General features: G+C 39.5%; 1 protein-coding gene across 1 annotated transcript in view; it reads left to right on the top strand.

Annotated features, from left to right (window-relative positions):
• RGS17 (regulator of G protein signaling 17) overlaps positions 1-23,078 on the top strand; it is a 97,767-nt gene extending 74,689 nt beyond the window's left edge. Inside the window, exons 3-5 of the mRNA XM_028510292.2 lie at positions 1,751-1,843; positions 3,682-3,916; positions 16,220-23,078. Coding sequence (XP_028366093.1) covers positions 1,751-1,843; positions 3,682-3,916; positions 16,220-16,408 — 517 coding nt within the window. The 3' untranslated portion in view covers positions 16,409-23,078. The remainder of the gene's footprint in view (positions 1-1,750; positions 1,844-3,681; positions 3,917-16,219) is intronic.
• Positions 23,079-24,317: the final 1,239 nt, after the last annotated feature.

The following is a 24,317-nucleotide window of genomic DNA, read 5'->3' as shown; positions in this document are numbered from 1 at the left end:
GGTTTGCTGGGTTTCCAGCAGCAATTGGCTGTAGTTTCTGCTCCCCAGAATTCTTAGGGCCCCACCACTGTTGGGAAGGTGTACTCTTTCCTTTCCACGGTTCTATACCAAGAAACCTGCCAGCGTCCCTAGAAATTGTTAGAAGAGAACTTACTTTACTTCGCTGTTAATCTTTTTTTCATCGAGGTGCCTTGTTTCTGATTAAGCAGCCTATCCAACTCCTACTGAGTTCACTTTTCTGCAAGAAGTCTGCTCTCTGAATGAAAGGTTCCTAGCTAGTGTCGCCCCCAGTTGTGGATGGGCAGCTCCTCCTGAAATTCTTCTTCCCTTCGCTCCAGCCTCTCCGTCCTCACCCCTGAGCCGGAGAGTAAGAGAATGAATTTATGAACCACCGCCTCAGCTGCCCTTGCCAAACTTTCTAGATTAACAATGACTATTGATACTCGCTGGAAGCTTTACCCACTAAACTCCTTGCCACCGCAGCCACATTTAGTGACCCTTTTCTTCATGCACAGAGTGAGTAGTTTATTGCATCGGTGCCTGCTGCGGAGCATGCTTCATAGTAGGCACTCAACACAAATAGCGGGGTCATTTGCCAGAACTGGGTTTAACTTCCAACCATACCACATATTGTGGGTATTGACTTTGGGGCCCCCCTAACACACAACCCTGGGACTCACTGCTTATCTGTAAAATGGGGATCATGAAACTGAAGGTAAAAAGACAGTGCCTGGCACATACAGACATTAGAAAATAATAGTTTCCGTTTCCTCTTATTGAAACAATGAATGAATGAACAGATGGAAGAGATGTTAGCTGGACTTCTTTTGCTCTCTGACAGGCTCCCATGAAGCCCCTCAGCTCCTACACGGGGGGGGGGGGGGGGGGGTCAGTTTGCTAATTCAGTAGCTTGGCTTTTCCAAGCCATCCCACCCAACTGCTTCTTAGTATCTGCCTAGTGCCTCCCTCGTCACGTCTTGTCTACACCCAGAACCTTGGGTGTCCCACCCTAAGGCACGGCTCCGGCCGCACAGAAGCTGAGGGGAGTACCCTAGATCCTGTCGTCCTGTAGAATTTCTGGATTTATGTCCCAGAGACACAGAGACTCTCCGCACCCAATGCTCTCCTTCCTAGATCCCCTGGGGGCATTGGAAAGTGACTAAGTGGGATGAGAGGGCAATGGCAAAGTCAACTGTGAATCCAGTGGTTCAAACTTGAGCGTGTGGAGGAACGACCGTATCGGTGACAGAGAGCCTGGTCTGCAAAGGAGGGTGATGTGCAGTATGCAAATGCTGTTTCAGATTCTGACACATTGTGCCTTTTCAGCTATCAGTGGAGGAAAGTAAATAGGAGACGAACTATGAATAGAACTAATCAAAAGTCAAAATCAGATTATTCCAAAGAGTAGCGTAATAATGTGTATCAAATATTAAAGCCTGTGATCACGGAGGTAGGTATCTCGGGGATTTTAAGTAATTTAAATTATGTTATAGTATGAAGTCAGAATGTGTAACAGCATCCATTTTTTGAGTTCTGATTTTTTTATAATTTTATTCAATAGGGATTCTCTTTCCTTGAGTTGACACGGGCTTACCCATCTTTTAAAAATGGCACTGCGCTTGGGTACACCCAACCTTCTCACATAGTTGGAAATGAAACTCTTCTGTGACGCAGTTTCCTGCGGCTGTTTTCCTTCTCTTTCAACAATTGGTTTTCCATAGACAGAATAAAGTGTTCTGCTACATTGCAGCCTCACTGTGAGAAACGAGGAAAGAGCAGAAACTGCAGAGAGACCCACGCACACCACCAAGATGGAGAGCATCCAGGTCCTAGAGGAAGAAGGGTGAGTGATTCATGTTGTAATTGCATCTCGTATTCATACACGGCTTACATCTACTCGGCGCCGAGCTGTCAGCTTGGGGCTTCTTCCTGCCACTCCCCAGAGTGGGCTTGGGAGATGAAGGCACACACAAGCCGGGAGATCTTTTGGGATGCCGTTGCTTTCCGTCCGTTCTCCTGTTGGCTCTGTGAAGCGAGCAGCTAACATATTGCCTGCCTTTATCTTTCCCTTTCAAAAAGTAATGACTGCTGCATGAATTAGACCCCTCAAAATGGGCTAATTCTTTCCTTCCTTGTTCCGAGCACATTTCTTTGAGTCATCCTCTTCCTCTGGGAAGAATCTAAAGCACACACACACACACACACACACACACACAAAAGATGCGGAGCTGCTTAGCTCAGTCAGAAAGGGCAGGCAGCTGGCGTGCCGTCCCGTTTCCGTCAGAACTGACTCTAACCAAGTATTTCCTCCAAGAGGAGAAGTTGAAACGAAGAACGGGATCTGCAGATAAAATCAACACACAAGTGGATTATTTGTGTAATTATAGGTGCTTTCTTTTTCTACTGATGAGAAGGTTTTAATCTTGATGCTGCCTGGTAATGTTTTTCTTCTGAAATTTTTAAATGAGTGAGGGAATTTAGACATTTCGGAATAGTAAAAATCGATTTAAAATACCTTCTCAAAAAGGTGTACACACATGTATACCTTCTTTGACCAGGTGTGGTTTAGTTTAGAAAATCACTAAATAAACTGTTGAATGGGAAAGCAAGATCCGTTGAACCATAAGCACCCCCAGTCCATTTCTCCCACTTCTCTGATGTACTAGCAATTGGGAGCAATAACTGGTGGCTTCTGCAGGAAAGTAGCCACTGAAAGCCTGAATGTAGGTATCTCAAAGGTCCTAGCTGTCCTCGCAAAGGCCCTGAGCTTTGTAACCGCAATGACTTCATTCACGGGTAACACCTCATTCACAGTACAGGGTGGGCAAAAGTAGATTCACAGTTGTGTGTGTGCAAAACATAGAGTTTATTCTTATGTTATTGTTTATTAATTATTGTATTATTTTTCAGGCAAACAACTGTAAACCTACTTTTGTCCCACTGGTATTTAATGGAATCATTATGAAAGTTTAGGAAAATATGTGACAAGTGCACACAGTGGATTCTTCTTTTAGATCCAGTGATTTATTTATTTATTTATTTATTTAGAGAGGGAAGGGAGGGAGATAGAGAGAGAGAGAGACAGACAGAGAAACTTCAATGTGCGGTTGCTGGGGGTTATGGCCTGCAACCCCAGGCATGTACCCAGGCTGGGAATCGAACCTGGGACACTGTGGTTCCCAGCCCGAGCTCAATCCACTGAGCTACGCCAGCCAGGGCTTTAGATCCAGTGATTTAAAAAGAAAAAAGCCACCAGAGATTTAAGGAGAAACAGTATCTTCTAGTTTGAAAATGAAAATCTGCATCAGATGCAAACAAAAAAATTCAGTTTGCCCTTAAGACAACAAGCGTATAGACTGTTTCCATGACCTTGCAATATATCAAGGTTTGAACATTTCCGGTCTTGGGCAGGAATGATGAGGCCCACGTGCAGAGTGTGTATAGCCCCCTTGCTAGTTGAACGCCTGGCTCCCTGACATGCAGCTTGTACCTAACACTGATTTTTGTCAAGGCCCAGAAATCACTCACCTAGTCCTGGCAGATTTTTTTTGCCAGATCAACCCGTACTGAGGGGCAATGACCACTAGATGGCAGCAGTTGAATAGAAAGTCTATCTGCTCCTCGCCTGCCCGGGCGGGCAATCAAGGTCGCCGTGAATAATGGCCCGTTCTTTCTCTGCAGGCAAAACCCCACATCCGATGAAGTCCTGTCCTGGTCTCAGAATTTTGACAAGATGATGAAGGCCCCGGCAGGAAGAAACCTTTTCAGAGAGTTCCTGCGGACAGAATACAGCGAGGAGAACCTCCTTTTCTGGCTTGCCTGCGAAGACTTAAAGAAAGAGCAGAACAAAAAAGTAATCGAAGAGAAGGCCAGAACGATATACGATGATTACATTTCGATCCTATCACCTAAAGAGGTAAAACACCGGGAAATATTGGTGTGGGCTTCCTAACCCAGGATGAACCTGCAGGGAGCTCTGTCCAAATAGGGTCATGCATGGGGTGCGGACAGACTAGAAGCTTCTCCGGGCAGATCATTTCGATTCCGTTGTAAGGGTCTAATGTGAATGTTCCGTTGTAGGGGTCTGTGTGAATGTGTTTGAAAGCTAGGGGTCCTCACTCTGCTTTGTTCGTTTCCCTCTGGCTGAACCTGTGGTAGTCTCCTCGCTTCTCGGGATTAACCTTAGGACGCCTGTTGAAAATACAATTTGCTGTGACTTGGCACTAACGTGGAAAAGAATTTACTTTGGGGCAGCGTTTCTCAGAGTGTGATTTCCAGATTCCCTGCATGAGATTTCAGCAGGAGCGTTTGTCGGTAAAGCAAATTCTTGAGGCCTACCCAGGACTTCTGAATCTGAAGTTTTTAAGACAGAGCCCAGAAGTCTGTCCGTTTAATAAGCTTCCCACATATACCCAAGTTGGGAAACCTCTGATATAGGGGTTCAAAAAAAAATACCACATTTGTATTGCTTATGATACAGAAAGAACTGAGGGATGAGCCTTCGTGACCCATTAATATTCTTGAGGAGAGATGGGCGTGGTAATTGTTTTACTTATTCCAGTTGTACTATCATTGAAAGTGCAAGCTATCTTTTCCCATTGCCAGATTGTACCTAATTTATACATGAGGAACAGTTCAAGCAACCAAATGAACACTTTTCCATTAAGTCCCAGCTGTTGGACTTCAATGCTGCTGGTGAGGGAAGGGTTAATAGCATGCGGAGGCCCCTGGACTGCTGAGTTCCAGAGGTGCTTTCAAGCCTCTCAACTCAGAGGTTCCTAGGGTGCCCTTTCTTCCTCACGCCACCCTCTTCTGGTCGTTTCTGCCTCTCCTAAACCGCTGTCATTTCTACCTGTGCACTTGAGTGTCCTGACCTGGTCCCTTTCTGCTCCCCAGGGGTAGCCCCCGCAGCCCTCCGGTGCGTGCACAGACATTTATGAAGCTCTCTAGAAAGAGGCCGCACTTGCCAGCACCCCACCCAACACTTGCTGGGGCCCCAGCTGACTTGCGCTCTTGCCTTGAAATCTATGACAGTGTCTGCTTTAGCAGTCTCCATGTCTGGGAGTCTCTATAAACGATTTCCCCTGCAGTGAGGTCTGCCGAAGTAACTAATTTTTTTATGCGGTTTTAAGTGCCATTGGAATGCCGGAGTACTCCAACTGCATCGTCTCTTAAAAATGAGAAACCTTGAGTTGGATACATGAAAGATTGTTTTTATTTTCTATTTCCTGAATTAACATTAAAAAGGTATTTATAGCAACAAGGTGGGGAGAATGTTTTCTGAAGCGTCAATGCATTTATTACTGACGCCTTTTTGTTTCTGTCACCATTATAACTCTACATGCAAAAACACATTCTCCAGGTTTCTGATCTATCTGGAACCTCAGCATTTAACCAGTAAATAGTACTTGAATTTTGTTAGCACATTGACTTCTTTCTCATTTTTATTTTAATATTGCATTATATAGCAAATATATAAAATAATTCAACTGTGCTCAAAGGCATGTTTCTCATGTCCATAACTACACATAATTACAGAGTCTTTGGGAAGCTAATCTAATCCATTTCTCACACCAAAATATGCAATATGTATCATCTTAAAATGATAATTGTCTATATTATCTAGTCCATTCCTTTGTACCATCTAGGCACCATCTGAAAATGATAACTATTCCATTTTTAAAATAATATTATTAGGAAGAAAAAGTATTCATATATTAAGTACGTATAGTTCCTTCATTTTAGACACTATTTCTAATTTTTAGTGTTTTATGGAAACATTTCCCATTGTCCCCATAGCTCCTGATCCCTAGATGTCACGAATTTGTAAAATACTTAATTTTCACAAATTTTACTTCTTCTTTGGGCCATAGTTCAGAGCTATCATAGTTATTGATTATTGAAATATAAACTTGCAATTGTAAACCTACTTTTGCCCACCCTTGTATTCGGTTATTGTTTAGCAGCAAAAGCAATTAAACCAAAAATAGGTATTTGGAATTGTAAAAGAGCACTGTTTAAAAAGTTCTATTTTCAGCCAAGGTATAGCTGTATTTACTTTTGAACCACGTCAAAGGACTGGACCCGCTGACACACAGCGTGGCATGCACTCCAAAAGAGCCCTTTGCAAACTCTTGTGTCTCCCTGACCTTTCCATGCAAAAGCTTGTCAGTTTCTAATCAGCCCCAGTACATCACAAACTGTCTGACACAACGCTGAGTTATCACCCTTCAGACTTTGCATTCCGACACTGGAGAGAACACGTCGCACCAAGACAGCCCTGACGGTGCGGTAGGACCAGTACTGAGCTAATAATCAGGTGCAGGGAGTTCCAGCCCCGGCTCTGCTTCAACCTGATTGTGTGACCCAGGATAAGTGAGTTCACCAAAGTCAAAAGGGGTGCAGAGAACCGGAAGCTAAACTGAGAATGGCAGCTGTAAGGCCCTTGTGCTACTTAACTTCATGCCCCGCCCCCATGCCCTGTGACGTAGTTAGTAAGTTATGGTCCTCCTCACTGCTGTCTGCAGGTTCAACCTTGGAACCTCTCTCAACACGGAACTCAGACTCAGAACTCAGAACACAGCCAGTAAAGTCCCAGTGGGATGGAAATCTTTTCCCCTGTGGGGGCTAGGTAATCTGGCCTTCCTACCTCTGAAATTCTATAACTGTTCCTACTTACTCCGAATAATTTTAAAGAACGCGGACATTTGAATCATTTATAAACTGGTAACAACCAAATACTAAAAATTATCAGGGCTTTATTCTTAACCAGAACCCCCTTTTTTTTTACTAGACTTTCCATTTACCTTAAGTTGGTTGAGTTACCATGTTTCTGTTTGTTAAATGTAGAGGAAGTCTGCATTCTTAGAATTCTTTATCTAAGTTACTTCCTACATGAAGCCAGTAGGCTGAAAACTGCATTTCATGGTTTGTCTTAAAAGCACGTTTTATGTACTTTTAACAATCTGAGCAGCATCCTTTATAATAGGTGTCTGCAACCAGGAGGCCATACAACTTCCATTTCTTGGAGTGGCACATCTGTCAAGAGAGGAAGGGCCAAATTTTACACTTTAAAAAGAATCTAAAAGCAAATTAAAAATGGCATACGGGTAAATTTTTTGTTTTATATCATGTCCTCAAAAAACATGGAAGTAATGAAGAGAGGTGGAAGATGAATAGTAAGTAGCCTTGCTGCATGTACATGGCAGACGCTGCTGGCAGCCTAGATGTATTAAGTATTGGAAAGACAAGCCCCCCAAAATAAAGGACTGTCATTCAAAGTGTATTTAACAGCTACTACCAACCATCAACAGCACTGAGCTATTGAGTAAAGAAATAATTATAAATCCTGCAACAAACGTCTTTAACCAGGGCGGCAGCCTGGCCCTGCCCCCTGCGGTCCCTGCCACGGTGAATAATTCCCTCCAGTGCTTCCCTGCCTTGTTCCGTGGAGGGGAGCTGCGGGAAGGGCTCTGAGCCCCACCCACCGCCTCTGTGACTTCTGGCTCTGCCGCACGGCGGTGGTAATAGTAATAGGGATTGTTTGCTTCTTCTGATTTCACCCTAACTTTCCCATTGCTAACTGGGAGGAAAGAAGCAATAAACCGCTTTAAAACACCCACATTTTCCAAACGTAATGCAGATGCGATGGGCATATGGAATCTGTATGGAGATGTGTATTCCTTTTCAGGAAAAACTGTGTGAATTCAGCACTTCCAGTACTTCAGATCATTCACAAATACTTTCCGAGTATTTCCAGGATCTGGTGGCGAATGGCAACAACCACAAAATACAGCCTATTTATACAGCTCCTTAAATACAGCTCCTTAAGGAGCTTACATTTTGGGGAGATGACACATCATGTCAAAAAGAAGGGACTAAAAGTTGTGATAAACTTGATGATGGAGGTGAAGGTGAAATGATGTAGTTTAGAACTGGGGTAGTCAGGCAGGTTAGATTCAAGTTGATACAAGATCTAAGAATCATTGGGCTTGATCAAACAGGTGTCATCGTACTTAGGGTCAATTATTATTATCTTACACTGGGGTGAAACGTTGTTGTTGATGAAATGAAAATCTTACTTTACTGTACTACTAGGAGTCTCAAAATAATCCTTTAGCCACTAGGATTAGTAGCCACTAGATGGCACCATTTTACAACAAAGGAAACTCACCCCCCCAAGAAGTAAAACGGATTGTTCACGGAGGTTAGAACTAGATTTTTACAGAGACAGAACATAAGCCCAAGGTCTCCTGATTTCAAATGTGGTGCTTTTCTAACCACAATAGGCTGACTAGTTATTCCACTGTCTAGTGCTTTCTTCATGACACTACTACAGATTTCTATGAACCCACCTTATAACTTGAGGCAGAATGAGAAATAGAAACGGTAGCTGCCTGCTCGAACTCTCCCGGAGACGACCAAGATATGCCTTCCCATCATTTCGAGCCTACGGCTGCAGAACTTTTATCCAACCAAGAAACAAATACCAACAATCAGTCTTCTGCAACTTATGATCGTTTTCAGTAGAAGTAATCAACACAAAATTATATGACTAAAAGTGCACATGGTAAAAATGTATTCAAACGGATAGGACAACCAGATATTCTTTAGATCTATAAAATTTAACATAAAAAATAAGTTGAGTTAAAATTAAAAAGCACATCTCCTGTGGCAGAAGCTAGACTTGGTAAAATTTGATACGTGCTTATAAAGGAAAAAGAAAAAAAATCTATCGGTATTTTATAAAAAAGAATTCTAAATGAAACAACTTCAGTAAAATTGAAAATAACATGCAAAAAATGGAGGAAGCATCTTAATCATGCCATGCAAAAAAGTTGTTCTAGGAATTTCCATCATTGACTCAATGAAGGGTTTCTATGAGAAAAAATTCTCAGTGAAATTCATCATTGTTAGTATAATTCTGCCAAAAATTAAGAGTCTTAAGTTTCCATTCTAGCATCTTGATGGCTGGGACAGAAAGGCAGCACCAAAACTTGGTGTTGCTCCCTTCAGCCATAATCATCCACCGTGATCTTCTCCTGCACAGGGGAGGAACCCTGGTCAGAGTAAGTGTGGCACACAGCTCAGTCTGACCCAGGCCCTCCCACGCCACACCAACAAGATTTGTCTCCATCCTCCCTGCTTTACCTCCACACTCACGGCAGACCTTGAGCTCTCGTTACATCTTCCTTCCAACTGGTTTGTGGAGGTGCCGATGAGTATTCTTATGTTTGCAGCCACTCGCTTTTCTTCTGCCTGCCTCCTACTCCCTGTGGGAATGAATGCTCCCGCGTTCACGGATGCTCTGCCAACGTTCCCAGCACTGCGAAACTGCTGGTTAAGTGCTGCCAAACCCGCCGGTTCTGTGTGTGCCCTGTCTCACCAGCAGCTCTTTCTGAAACTCGGTTATTGCTGCACTGCGCCCCTCCCTTCTGCCATTTAGATGTGAGTCTGTGAGGACTAAGGAGAAAGTTCCCGCCGTCCCAGGGCAGCTCTGGTCTGTGCTACTCAACATTCTGTTCCCTTAGGATGCGCTCTTTCAGGAAACTCCTCATCCCTCCAGCCCTGGAGCCCACGTACGTACGATGGCCTACGGAGCCATCCAGTCGTGCCTGAACCCTAGGGTGGCTATGGCTCGGGGCCCATGCTGGGATCCACCCCCCCGTTAACTTGTATTATAGATATTCTACAATCTGAAGTCCAAAGATGCCACAAGATGAAAAACTATAGATTGTTAGACCCATGGGGTTTATCCTTGTTATTTGACCTCTCTACACTTCTTTTGACTGACCGACAAGCTATTCAAACAAACAACCAGATGCTAAGGTAAATATTTTATTTGTTTTTCATCATCTTGTGTGCATGTATTGAACACCTTTTACATATACCATGGTGAGTGTGGGATGAGGGGCATACTGATTTGGTGGAAGACATTGCCCCAATCTCAGTGGGTTGCTACTTTTACCTTTTTTTTAAGCTGAATTCATTGGGGTGACATTGGTTGATAAAATTGTGTAGGTCTCAGGCGTCCAGTTCTATCATTCGTCATCTGTATATTGTACTGTATACTCACCACCCCAAGTCAAGCCTCCTTCCATCACTATTTATCCCCTCTTTACCCTCCTTGTGAATTTTGGGGAACAGTTTGAGGAGGAGAGATGTTAGTTCTTCTCTGAATGTTGGGTAAAATTTACCTGTGATGCCGTCAGTTCCAGGACATCTGTTTGCTGGGAGTTTTCTGATCACTGCTTCAGTGTCATTGGTTGTAATCTCTCTATTGAAGTTTTCTGATTCTTCCCGACTCGCCTTTGAAGGTTTGGATGCTTCTAGGAATATACCCCTTTCATCTAGATTGTCCAGTTTTGTGGCATATCGTTGTTTATAATATTTTCTTACAATTCTGTATACATTTCTGGTGTCAGTTGTTACTTCTCCTCTTTAATGTCTGCTTTTATTTATTTTGGATCGTCTCTCTTTTTTTCTTGATGACTCTCATAAGAGGTTTGCCAATCTTGTTTATCTTTTCAGAGAACCAGCTCTTGGTTTCATTGATCTTTTGCACTTTTCTTTTTAGATTCTATTCTATTTATTTGTGCTCTGATCTTTATTATTTCTTTCACTCATATTGGGTTTAGCTTGGTGTTCTTTTTCTAGTTCCTTTAAGTGTAAGGTTAGATTGTTTATTGGAGATTTTTCTTGTTTCTTGAGGTAGGCCTGCAATGCTGTGAATTTTCCTCTTTGGACTGCTTTTGCTGTGTCCCATAGATTTTTGGATTGTTGTGTTCTCATTTTCATTTGTTCCAAGGTGTCTTTTGATTTCTTCTTGACCTCATTTTTTACACACTCATTGTTTAGTAACACATTATTTAGCCTCCATGTATTTGTGTGTTTTCCAATTTTTTTCTTGTTATTGATTTCTAGTTTTATACCACTATGGTCAGAAAAGATGCTGTATATGATTTCAGTCTTCTTGAATTTACTGAGACTTGCTTTGTGTCCTAATATGTGTTTTATCCTAGAAAATGTTCCATGTGCACTTGAAAATAATGTATATTCTGCTGCTTTGAGGTGAAATGCTCTGAAGATATCAATCAAATTCATCTGCTCTAGTGTGTCTTTTAAGGTTGCTATTTCCTTATTGGTTTTCTGTCTGGAAGATCTGTCCACTGGTGTCATTGGGGTGTTAAAATCCCCTGCTATGACTGTATTATTGGTTTGGCCATAAATGTCATTCTGTTTTGGGGTAAAAATAAGAGACACATTGTTCTCTCCTTTTATGCCCATCAAGATTTGCTTTACATATTTAGGTGCTCCTATGTTGGGTGTATAAATGTTTACAAGGGTTATATCTTTTTGTTTGATCACTCCCTTTATCATTATGAGGTGTCCTTTTTTGTCTCTTACTATAGCCTTTGTTTTAAAGTCTTTTTGTCAGATATAAGTGTTGCTACCCCAGCTATTTTTTATTCCATTTGATTGAATTATCTTTTCCCTGTTTACTTTCAGGCTGCTTGTATCTTTCATTCTCAGGTGGGTCTCTAGTAAACAGCATATATGCGGGTCTTGTGTTCTTATCCAATCAGCTACCGATGACTTTTAATTGAAGCATTTAAGCCATTTACATTTAAAGTGATTATTGATAGGTATGGATTTGCCATGTAATTGTTTTAACTATTTAACTGTATTCTGGTTTTCTCCTCCTCCTCCTCCTCCTCCACTTCTTCATCCTCCTCATCTCATCCTTCTTCTTCTTAAAGAACACCCTTTAACATATCTGGTAATATTGGGTTGGTGGTAACAAAGCCCTTCAGCTTTTCCTTGTCTGGGAAGTTCTTTATTTCTCCTTGAATTTTAAATATCCTCTCTGGGTAAAGTAGTCTTGATTGTAGGTCCTTGCTTTTCATCACTTTGAATATTTCATTCCAATCCCTTCTGGCTTGAAAGGTTTCGTTACAAAGTCAGCTGACAGTCTTGAGGGCTCCCTTGTAGGTAACTGTCTTTCTCTTGCCACTTTTAAGATTCTCTCTTTGTCTTTACCCTTTGCCAGACACATTTTAATTATGTGTCTTGGTGTGGGCCTCTTTGGCTTTATTTTTGGGGGAATTTCTGCACTTCCTGAAATTGTATGTCTTTTTCCTTCACCATGTCATGGGAGTTTTCAGTCATTTTTTTAAAAAATAGATTCTGAATCCATTGCTTTCTCTCTTTTTCTTCTGGTGTCCCGATGATTGGATGTTGTTACATTTCATGTGTCCTAAAGGTCTCTTAAACTATTCCCATTTTCTGAAATTCTTTTTTTCTTTTTGCTGCTCTAATTCGACCTTCTGTTTCTTCCAACCTACTGTTTATTCCATCTAGTGTATTTTTTTATTTCAAATATTGTGTTATTTATTTCTGACTGGTTCTTTTTATGTTTTCTCCATCCAACCTACTGTTTATTTTTTTAGTGCATTCTTTATTTCATATATCATATACTTTATTTCTGACCCTTCTTTTTTTACAGTTTCTGTGTCTTCATGCTGTTGTTGTAGTTCTCACTGAGTTCCCTGAGCATCCTTATAACCATTTTTTTAACCCTATGTCTGGCAGATTGCTTGTCTCCATTTCATTTACCTCTATTTTGGGAGATTTCTCCTATGCTTTCATTTGGGGCATGTTTCTTTGTCTCCCCATTTTGGGCACCTTTTTGTGTTTGTTTTTTTTATGTCTTAGGTAGATCTGCTATGACTCCCAGTCTTGGTAGGGTGGCCTTATGTAGTAGGTGTCCTAGGGGACCCAGTGACACAATCTCCTTGATCCCCTGAGCTCACTGCTCCAGGAATGTCTCTTGTGTGAGTTATGTGGGCCCTCCTGTTGTAATTGATTATTGGTTACTACTGGCCAATTAGTGTGTGGAGTCAACTTTCAGTCTGGCTGACTGTGAGTATCAACCCCAAGCACAGTGTACGAGCTGCTGTGCAGGTGCTGACCGCACAAAGCAGAATTCACCTCAGCAGTGTCTAGTGCCTATGAGGGTCTCCTTTTGGATGTGCTGCTTGTGGAACTAATTGAATCCTGCTCTGGTGTTGCCCGAATCTTGCTGCTGAGTTGTTGTTTCTGGGGCCTCTTGGAAGGGACTCTGGTGCAAGCCAATGTCAGACACTGCTTGTGACTGGCCCCAGTCAACCTGTTGGGAGCTACAAAGTAATCCACAGTTTGTGGCTGCCTCTGCTAGGCCTGGGTTTGTGCGGGGAGGACCACGCTACACACCAAGGCTGGCTTTTACCAGCACCAGGCCTCCGAGCAGGTCAGCTAAATTCCTGAGACACCCTAAGACCTGCCTCTACCTGCTGGCTTCCTGTTAGCCTCAGTCACTGAAAGAGCCTCTGGCGATATTTGTGTTGCATGAGGTATCTTCTCAGTGAGTCCCCAGGGAGAAGCAAGTGGTGTTCACTAAATTGATATAGATTTAAATTCAGTGCCTGTGCTGGGTCTGATGCCACTCAGCTAGTGCCCCAGCATGTGCCAGTCTAGCTGGCACCTTTGCTGAGTGCTTGCACACCTTTGTGTAGGCTGTGGTCTCAGGGAGTCATCAAGGTTAGGCCAGCAGAGTTTATCAGGACCAAACAAACCAATATTTGGTCGTGTGAAAAGAGGACTCTGTACCTGTCATGTGTGCTAGGGAAAAATGGCTTGCACCCTAGAGCTACATAACTCAGTCCGTCCCAGATTCTTCTAGGAGCCTGATTTCAGTACGACAGGGCTGACAGGAGTTGGGAGGATGAAGCTAGTGGATCTGTTGTCAGGGGGAGGTGCTGGTCAGGCTTGGGGGAAGGTGGGGACATGGCCACTGCCCCAGAGCCACACAACTCAGTCTGTCTCAGACTCTACTCAATCTTTGGCAGGACAGAGCCACCGAGAGTCAGGAGGGTAGAACTGCCAAAGCCTAGAGAGTGTGGCTAGTGGACCTCCCATGAGTGGGAGGTGCTGGTCAAGTGCATGGGAAAATTGGAGGAATGTCTCTTACCCAAAAGCTACACCATTCAGTCACTGACAACCCCTGAGTCTGCCAGACTTTTATACCCTGGCCCAGGTGGCTTACTCCTCAGCAGGGTGCAAGCTCTTCAGAGCTGGGTGACAGAAAGTCCAGAGGCTATTGTATTTCCCTAGTTTGTTATGAGGCCAGCCCTTGATGTGCCTCTGCCCTTCCTACCAGTCTTGATGTGGCTTCTTCTGTAAGTGCTTGGCTTTAAGACTTCCCGTCAGCTACGCTAGTTGGTTATTCAGGTTGATTGCTCTGTGTTTTAGTTGTAATTCCAGTGTGGCTGGGAGGGGGCGAGTGTAGCTTCCACCCAGTCTGCCACCATCTTTGATCCTCTTCAATATTTTATTTTTTAAATCAAAATAGCTGATGTGTTTTTGTTACAAGTTACCAAACTTTGAACAGTACTACTTTCTCTGTGATGTTTCACTATTGTTTTTAATTTGAAAAAAAAACCAAACCAAAAATTTTACAATGAAGACTCAAGATATTTAGCAAATCAAGTTATTTTATTTCTCTGTCTTAAGATAACTAATATGATCCCAGCTACTGAAAAACCATTACACTATATTTAATTATGCTATTATTTCAGAAATAAAGGACCTTCTTCTTAATCACTAATCTAACATTTTTTTCTCCATTGAAACAAAAAGTCCTCAAGTTTGAACATAAAAATACCATTTATATAAGTGGTGGAGGGCATTTGGTGAGACTTCACCTTATTGTAACACCACATTATAGAGCAAGATCAAACAGTTTAAACTCCCATGTCAACACTTTCCTATTGAGTAGAAACACAAATAATATTTCTAAACAAAAATCTGAGAAAAATTCTGTACTTATTACTTTGTACTTGATAACGATTTCATATGGCACTATTACAGAAAATAAAACTTAGATCTGATTCCAGAGCATAAATATTATTTTGTAATTTCCGACAAAGAATATGTAGTTCAGCCAAGCGATGTTTAGTGCTTTGCAGTTTATAAGTTGGTCTGGCTACACCATAGACATTTAGTCCAGATCACTGTTTCTTGACAAACCCTCCCTTAGCAGCCATTACCCAGGGCATATCCATCAGCCCAACTCCACACGGACCACAGAGCTCAGAAATCTGGGGATACCAGAGGAAATATGGGTGGTCCGTCATTGGGACTGTTTTAGACTCCAGGCTTAATTGAAACAGTTGGTAGATAGGAAGTCAGAATCAAAAAACGCCTTTGCATGATACTTATAATGAAACATTTATGCATAAATATGAAAAGCGTGTACAGACTTGAGTGTGTGATGAGACAGGTAGCTATAGATCAGGGGCCCTGGTCCTTGTTCAACAGTGAGGACTGAGCAAACCCATCAGGTCACACTGACGGTTTGCCTCTTGCAGGGTTTTGCTAACAAGTCATTTCATGCGGAGCTAATTTCTATTCCCCAAATATGTCCTTACTGCTATTTATTTTTCTCCACCTCCCTTATCAATATACCCTACCAGTTCCAACAGGATTAAAGGGGAAAAGACAACTCAATCACTTGCAGAATTTCTGCATACTTTTCAAATAACATTATATTAATTCATGGGTATTCTGAATTCCTGCTTACATCGCCCCTTTCAAAGACTCCACTTGAAGCAATTATTCTGCTTAATCTTTAGTACAGCGATCTTTGGATGTATTCTGATATGAGGACTATACAGTTTCTTGTGTGTTGGCAAGTAGACCTAAGACGTAAGGGTGGCCCGCTGTGGTTCTGCTCTATTAGGAACTTCCACATTCTTTGTTTCCCACTTTAGACAATGTAGGGCTTGCTGGCATATGAAACCATGAGCATTTGATATGCATGTTAATTTTTTTCCCAGAGAGCTACTCTCTGCAAAAGTTTTTACCTGGCTCCATAAAGAGAGTCACTCAGAAGTCATATAACAGTGCGAGGTAAATTTGCATTCTTGCTAGGGAGTTCTCTGGTACCTCAACAATGAATAGAAATGGTCAAAAACAGTTTTTAGTTTTTTTGTTTGTTTAATTCAACTTCCGAAGGAGAAAAGTTTGCAAAGTTATATACCGTTTAAAAGGATAACGTCAAGATGTAGGTAGTTGGATTGACTCTTTGGAATTTCTCTGAACCCAAAGTTATTTAACTGAGATCTTTTGAAAATAAAAAAAAAAAACGTTATTTACTGTATCTGCTCTTTTTTCTTTTTAGGTCAGTCTCGATTCTCGAGTTAGAGAGGTGATCAATAGAAATCTTCTGGATCCCGATCCTCACATGTATGAAGATGCCCAGCTTCAGATATACACCTTGATGCACAGAGATTCTTTCCCACGGTTTTTGAACTCTCAGATTTACAAGTCATTTCTTGAAAGTACTGCCGGCTCGACTTCTGAATCTTAATTTTCATTTTCAAACGTCTCTTGGGAGGGCTGGGATGGGAAATACACGTAGTTAAATTTAACACGAGAAGCTGAGTTCCTGGAGAACTCCAGTCTAGCATTCCTCAGGCTACTGTGAAAATACAACCAGGTGGTCTTCGTCTCCATCTTTACCAAGGTTATCCACGGTTAAGCTTGGACAAAATACCACGTAAAACAATGAATTGCCAAATTAAGTTCATTTCCTTGAACACTCACTCTGCTTGCAAGCAAACTGTATTCGTAGTCCTACCAACAGTCTCCTAGTGTCCCTCCAGAGACTGCATGTGCAAAGGAAAACTGCTTCATTTGCCACATAGTTGTTGTGATATTTAATCCAATGGCATAACTTATATCTGTATTTAAGGACTTTTGTGCAATATGGTCTTACAGAAATCGATGCCAAAAAGTTGGCTGCTGTTTGCATTTTTAAATATAATCCAAGACAGAAAAAGCCAATTTTTAAATTGTAACGATGGTATTCCACCTGCTACATACTGTGTTCAGTACACTAACTTCGAATCCAGTGTTTCTGACCATGGGAAAAAGAGCTATTTGTCTCTGTTTGTCGGGAAATCCTAACGGGGGATTCCTCTGGTGGTTCCCTGCCAACGCTGTGGCATTTTCATCACAGAAGGGTTGGTTGCGTAAAAAAATAATAACGTGAAAAGAGAAAAAAAAGCACAAAATAATTTGGAGACATTCTCTCTCGATGACAAATCAGAATGATATTGTTTTTCATTGTAACAGAAGAAAACAAATCTATGTATATATCACGTGTCCAATACTGTAATTAATTTATTAAAGACTGGCTCTCCAGTTCTAAAACAGTTGTGTTATGTATGTACTTTAGCAAGAAAAAAACAATAAGCTTGATAACTTAGTTTGGGAATATAAAGAAAGGACTTAGAGTACCTACATGTAGCATCATAAAAATTTTTTGATGAAAAGCGTCTGTCCCTGTGGCATATTTTCTTTGAAAGTAAAATCCAATGGGAAGCTGAGTCTTAAGTCAAGAACAGTTTTATAAGGGTTATGAAGAGGAAAATTCTCTACTTCAGACCCTGTTTTCACATAGTATCTTAAGATTACTTATTTTAAAAATGTCAAAACCAAACTATTAATTCTCATCCGTGATTGAAAGGCAGTGCAGTACTCAAATCTCCTAGCTGCCATATTATTTTTTAAAGTTTCACTGAGTCTTTAAGACAACAGAGGTGCCTGATGTTGGCACGTACTTTTGACATTCAAGAAAACAGTATCTTCTTGTGCCCCCCGCCCCCACCAAAAAAAGTCAGTGTCATATCTATATCTAGGTGTTACCTTTGAATATTAATATCCCCTGGAGGCTATTTTTTTAATCTTAAACTTATTAAATATTGAGTAACCTAAAATAAAAGTTTTAAAAATATTTATAGAGAACACTGGCCTTATATTAAGGATGATATTAAAATAGGCTTTCTTTGTCATTTTTAACTACCTCTCATTTTTTAATTTATTGAACATAAAAAAACGAGTTTGGGTTTTCTTCTTAAAATTTATTTTACTTGAAAAGTTAACATCATAAGTTTCCTTTTTCCATAAACTTAAAGCATTTTAAGCATTGTTTTTTAAGTAAATTTGATTTTCTAATTTATATAGAATTCAGGAGATATGTTTAAAAGGGCTATTATCTATTCCCTATGCAAATATTTTAACTGTTGCAGTGTTTGACAAAATGGGAGTTAAAAAAAAAGTTTGCAGAGTAGAAAACAAAAATGTTCTGTTTACACTGGCGTTGCTGACTATCCTACCATATTCAGCACTTTTAAATACATTATTTATGAAAATGTACTTATAATACAAGATATAAAATATTTATAATAATCATTTCTTTTAACAAATGCTAGTTTTTGTCTGAAAGTGTTAGTGTGTTAAGACATACTTTATCCATGTCAATTGGGTATTTGCTATTTCAATAATAGTTTTCAGTAATATGTTGAAAAAGACAACTATGAAGATGTTTACAAAAAGTCATATTTTTTTCCTAAAGAGTGAAGAAAAACCTAAAAGAATCATCACATCTATTGTGAAGGTCTATTGTTCCTGAACTATTTAGTTTCTGGGTTAGAATTGAGTTTACTATGCTACTATGATGTATACACGTGTGTGTTGTAACACCCTCCTCGTTGCTGTGTTTGAAGCACAATAAACTGGTGCACATGAATAGAAAGTGTGTAATATACTATGATACACTGCATGCATCGGCCTTTTAAAATGTAGGCTTTGTATCCTTTTTGTTACTATACCTGATGGTGACCTGCTAGTCGTAAGTTATCTTTATAAGATACTTTGGACTATTAGATGAATTGTCTGTTTGACAATACTTTTAATGTTTTACCAAATATTAAAAAGATAAGGGCCCTTGTAAAGAGTCCTGATCCCTAACGTGGGCATTTGTAAAATGCAGATTTTGAAGTTAGTATATCTGTTTGAAGCCTGATTAGGAAGTTGTGTTGAGAATGATTCTAGATAGATTTACACATCAGATGTTGCTGACCACGCTGTGTGAGCATTTCTGTGCTAAATTCCTATTTTGGGGGGGGGGGGGGGGGGGGGGGGGGGAAGGGTTTCTCGTTTAATTTCAAAATGTTTAAAAGTTTCTACCTAAGAGTATGTCTGTATATTTGCAACTCTACAAATTTTTAAAGTATAGTATAATTCCTTCTGTTTGAATTACAAAGCTATAATAAACAAAAATAAATGCCCTCAAATGGTGTCTATGCTACCATTCCAAGAGCACAATATTTGTTTGGGTAGGATTAGACTTTTTCCTAGTGAGTAAATTTCTCCCTGAGGAAACATTAGCACTTTAGAAGGTACACTTGTGTTTTAGATTGCCAAGATATCTTTGTATACTGTTAGAATCTGCTAACGCACACAGAAAGAGGTTAAATGCTCTTTCTATAGCGCCTAACTTCAGATGTATCTATAATGGAAAGAAAAGTAGGGGATAGAGATTATATATAAATATATATCAATACACTGGAGAGCCAGACTTCTTCAGAGATAGATCTTGTACGTAGATCACACTGACAGTGATGGATGACATTGCCTCTTCACTCTGGACACCTGTTACTATGTTATCCGAAGGTGACATAGAAACCCTGACAGTGTTACAGGGCAACAACGCACAGTGGGTGTACTAAGCCTATGAACAACGACAGCAGAACACAGTTTTGATGTCATGTTACTAAGTGCAAAAATCAAGACCAGAATGTGGTCTTTTTTTAAATCCTAAAATATGTACATAGGATGACCAGGTCTGATATTTGGTCATGGTGCATGGGGTGTTTAATAGTAAGTATCCTTTAACGCTACCTAGGTTCTTACAGAATGAAATGTGTATCATATTTTTATGTAAGAATTCAATTTTGCAAAAGGACTATAGAAATAGGTAAATAATGTTTATGTATTAGGGGCAAAAATGCATTTTCACCCCATTAAGCGGATTTAAAATAATACCTAAGTCTTAGTTTTGAAAAAAAATATCTATTTTTCCTATACATTTTTAACTTACACTAAAAAAATAAAGTAATCGTGACAAATTACATCTGCAAAAATTACAATATATCAGACATATCAAGGAAAAATATACAATAAAATAATGAGAAAATAAAATAATCCTTTGGAAGGCCACCTAAGTTTCTTAGATCTAAAATGCCTATGTGAATTTTGAAAAATCTGCAATGCCTGCCTTGGCAAATTATTGTGAAAGGTGGTTAAGCTATTTCCGGAAAATTTTCTGACCTGTGTATTTATAGTGGCAGTTACAACAGTTAATTATCAAAATATACTTTTACAAAGGATGATATTTGCGTGCTGTTTTCAGTTCTTTATTAATTTCTGGCCAATATAAAATGTTTGTTCTCCTGAAAAAAATAGTCTTACATCTGCAAAAGATTTAGCTATTCCACCCTTGCTACAACTGCAAATATTTATCAGTAAAACCGATATTGCCCTGCCCGGTGTGGCTCAGCTGGGTGAGCAGCGTCCCACAAAGTGCAAGGTCACCAGTGTGATTGCCGGGTCAGGGCACACGCCACATGCCACATGCCAGGGCTACAGCCCGGCCCCTGGCTGGGGAGTGTGCGAAAGGCAGCCAATTGGAGTTCCTCTCCCTCTTTTCCTCTCTCCCTTACCCTCTCTCTCTAAAAAAATAAATAAAATCTTCAAAAAAATCAAAAAGGAACCTGATACCAAAAACTTGCTTCAGATCTTCCCTGAAACACTCTTAATAGTGTCCTTACAACACAAACAGATTAAGTTTTATTTCCAAATATGAGGCTTTCATTATAAATTTGATTTCACGTTACATTCCTGTCTTACGTGATTTTGGGCAAATCATTTACCCTGAGCATGTTTTCTCATCTCCAGATGAGGAATATACTTAATTTACAGGATGGCCATAAGGAAGAAATGAAATAAAATAAAAAAAATAAAGTGTTATGAACTATTATTTTAACAAAATTCTCCAGCTGAACGATAATTTCCATTTTTCAAGAATGTATTAAATGCCATTTTAATGCGCTTTTCTTATGTTTTCAAACCATACTTTAGAAATGTGATTTAATTATTCTTCCAGAAAATACAATCAAGCTTATTTTCAGATGGAGGGATATATGAATGTTATTGCTTTGTTTAATACTGTGATTCAAAATCATTGTTTTCAGTTCACCGACATCACCCTCAATCTACAATCAAGAAAAGAATCACACATATACACATGAAGATATATATAGTTAGATGTGTGTATACACGTGTGTATAATATTGTATTATAGGTTTAAGTCAAAGTTTAAATAAGAGAAAATATTTAAATTTTTTATTTCCTTTGGAAATAAAATAACATTCCCAAAACAGGAAGCATATAAATATCAAGTAATTTGCCAAATAAATATGTGGGGGTAGAACCAAAGGTAAAGTATAAGACTGGCCTCTACAAAACATTGATACTGACATGGAATCGAAAGCATTCTTAATATTAGAGTAGTAAGATTTTTAAAATAATTTTACTGTGAGAATAGAATAAAAGACATTTGTTTATTCATAACATGTTTCATTAACATTTTACTTTTGAATAGTTTGAGACTTACAGAAAAATTGCAAAGATAGTGCAGAGAGGTTCCATGCACAGTGCACCCATGAGATGCCTGTCACGTAATGAGCCAGTATCAGTGCGTTAGGTCTACATTTCATCCACATTCCCTTAGTTTTTACCATTTTCTGTTCTGGGATCCCATTCAAGATACCACATTACAATTAGCCATCATGCGTCTTTAGGCAACTCTTCTCTGGAACAGTTTCTCCAACTTTTCTTGCTTTTGATGACTTTGACAGATTTAAGGAGTCCTGGTCTAGTATTTTGCAAAATGTCCCTCAATTAGAATTTGTCTGATGTGTTTTCCCAGGACTAGACATGTGTTAGCAGTTTTTGGAAGGAAGACCCCTGAAGAAAAGTGCCATTTATATCATATAATATCAAAGGTGCATAGCATAATCATGACTCATCATCAGTGGTATTGACTTTGATCATCTGGTTGAAGTAGTGTTTGTTAGGCTTCTCTGCTGTAAAGTGATAGAGTTTTGAGAGGTTATGTTGTACATAAATTTGATGGACATTACACTGGGCTCAAAAAATTATGAGCAGATCCTCAGTACTGCTATTAGGTTCCATTAAGTAATTGCTAACAAGTACTATGAAGAAAATACAATGAACTGAAAAGTAAAATGGGAAAATTCCAAAACAGCATTAGCTTGAGTATTCATTTAATGGAGGTGAAAGTGAATTTTTTTCCTTTCAAATAGTAAAATTACTTTAATCCTCTACATCTCTTTGGTAGTAAAGGTTTTAGTCTTAACTAATTGTCTTAACAGGCAATTTAAACTGATAATCATTTTGTTGAGTGTTTTTCTATACTGACCTCTGATGAACAATAAACATTGAATATTGAGATTATGTAAGAGACTTGATTTTTTAACCCTTGCTTTGACCTATTTGTCATAAACACAGTGTTTCTTGTATGATTTTAGGATGTTCATTAAATATGAAAAATAATTTCAATGTGTTTAGTTCTGTAAAATGTATCATATTGAACATGTATAATTTTTTACTACCATGTTCATTGTACTTAATAATCTATATCCTTACTTTGGATTCCACCAATATTTATTAGTGAACCATAAAGAAATTTTGAATGCATGAATACAACTTAAGAGATACCATATTAAGTTATTTTGCAATGCCAGAATAACTGTAGGTACCTGTAAACTGAATAGATAATCCAGATTATATTTCCTCCTACTTAAGTTGTTTTGGGTTTTGGTTTTCCCTTTCTTGAGTCTTGTTTTATTATTTTATCTGTGTACGATAGACTTCTTGAAAATGCTAGAATTTTCAACATGTAATAGAATCTGAGCATGACAATAATGTAAGAAAACTCAGAAGTGTTGAACTATGTATATTTCTTGGAGTTTTCAAAGTAAATCAAATTACAGCTGTTTTCATTTGACTATGTTGTATAAACTTATGGATAATATTGTACAATGCACATGCATTACTCTGACTTTTTAAAAATGTTTTGAATTAATAAAGAATCCACCAATATATCCTTAGATAAGTTACTGTTTCCTCATTGATATAACACTATAGGAGCAAAAGGTACACTTATTTATATTACTTACATTGCTTATGCATCTGAGGGAAAATAATTTCTGGCTGGATTCTTTACATTGTTCTGTAAGATTATTTATTACATTTTTGCACCTTTTATGAATAATAAAGTATATTCTTGAAATGACTTGTTTTGAGAATTCAGCTGAGAGATTTATCATGTTGAGTCCAAGTGACTCCCACCATTTCTGTAGTTAAAAAATAATTCAAGCCCTGGCTGGTGTAGCTCAGTGGATTGAGCATTGGCTGTGAACCAAAGTGTCACAGGTTCAATTCCCAGTCAGGGTACATGCCTGGGTTGCAGGCCATGACCCCCAGCAACCACACATTGATGTTTCTCTCTTTCTCCCTCCATTCCCTCTCTAAAAATAAATAAATAAAATTTTAAAAAAAGAATTCAAAGTTTTGACTTGGGAAATAACTGTAGCTAATCCAGTTATAAACAACTTGATCAGTCCTGGTTTATATCGGATCAGAATGAAAATGGGTTTCAACCACTACCATAAAGGTAAACAATGTTATGAAGTAATGTGGATTGAATACACGTTCAAACCGAGAGCAAGAATTAAGGTAATTCGTTGGAACTTTGAAGTAGGAAAACCTGTATTTGCTTTGTGTTTGAAAAGGCGTCTCACTCATCCTTCCACTTCACTTTGTCTCTGCGCGTAGAGCGAAGGAGTGAATCAAGGCCACGCAAGCTCATTTTGTAAGAACTTTATACTTAATTTCAATTGTTTTGATTAGACTTAAGGAAGACTTGACCTTGTCAAGGACATATTTTACCTTTCCCGTTTTAAAAAGAATAAATTACAGCCCTTTTCAGTATGTCGGCTCTCTGCTCAGTGAAAATACCATTAGCAGCCCCTGCTTGAATCAGATGGTGGGAGTTCCCAAACTGAGAGTTCATCCCTTGCACCCCCCAGGTCTGTCTTGGTCTTTTGAATGATGAAAAGCGTTGTATCGATAAATGCTTCAGTATTTTTGGCCCCAATCGTCTAACTACAGTTTTAGGGGGAGGGTTGGGCGTTGGGCTACTGGGTCAGGGCTCTGGAGGCTTTGCTCCCCCGTGGTTTATTGAAACAATGCATCGCTCAACCTCCTTTAAAAGGAGCTGAGGGTGACGAAGAGTAAGTGTGAATGGACCGGCAGGAAGCTAGGTAAGCAGAGAAATCATCTGGGAG

This window comes from Phyllostomus discolor, chromosome 4 (genome assembly GCF_004126475.2).
Source record: "Phyllostomus discolor isolate MPI-MPIP mPhyDis1 chromosome 4, mPhyDis1.pri.v3, whole genome shotgun sequence".
Lineage (NCBI taxonomy): Eukaryota > Metazoa > Chordata > Mammalia > Chiroptera > Phyllostomidae > Phyllostomus > Phyllostomus discolor.
This window is presented reverse-complemented; position numbering and strand designations above follow the sequence as displayed.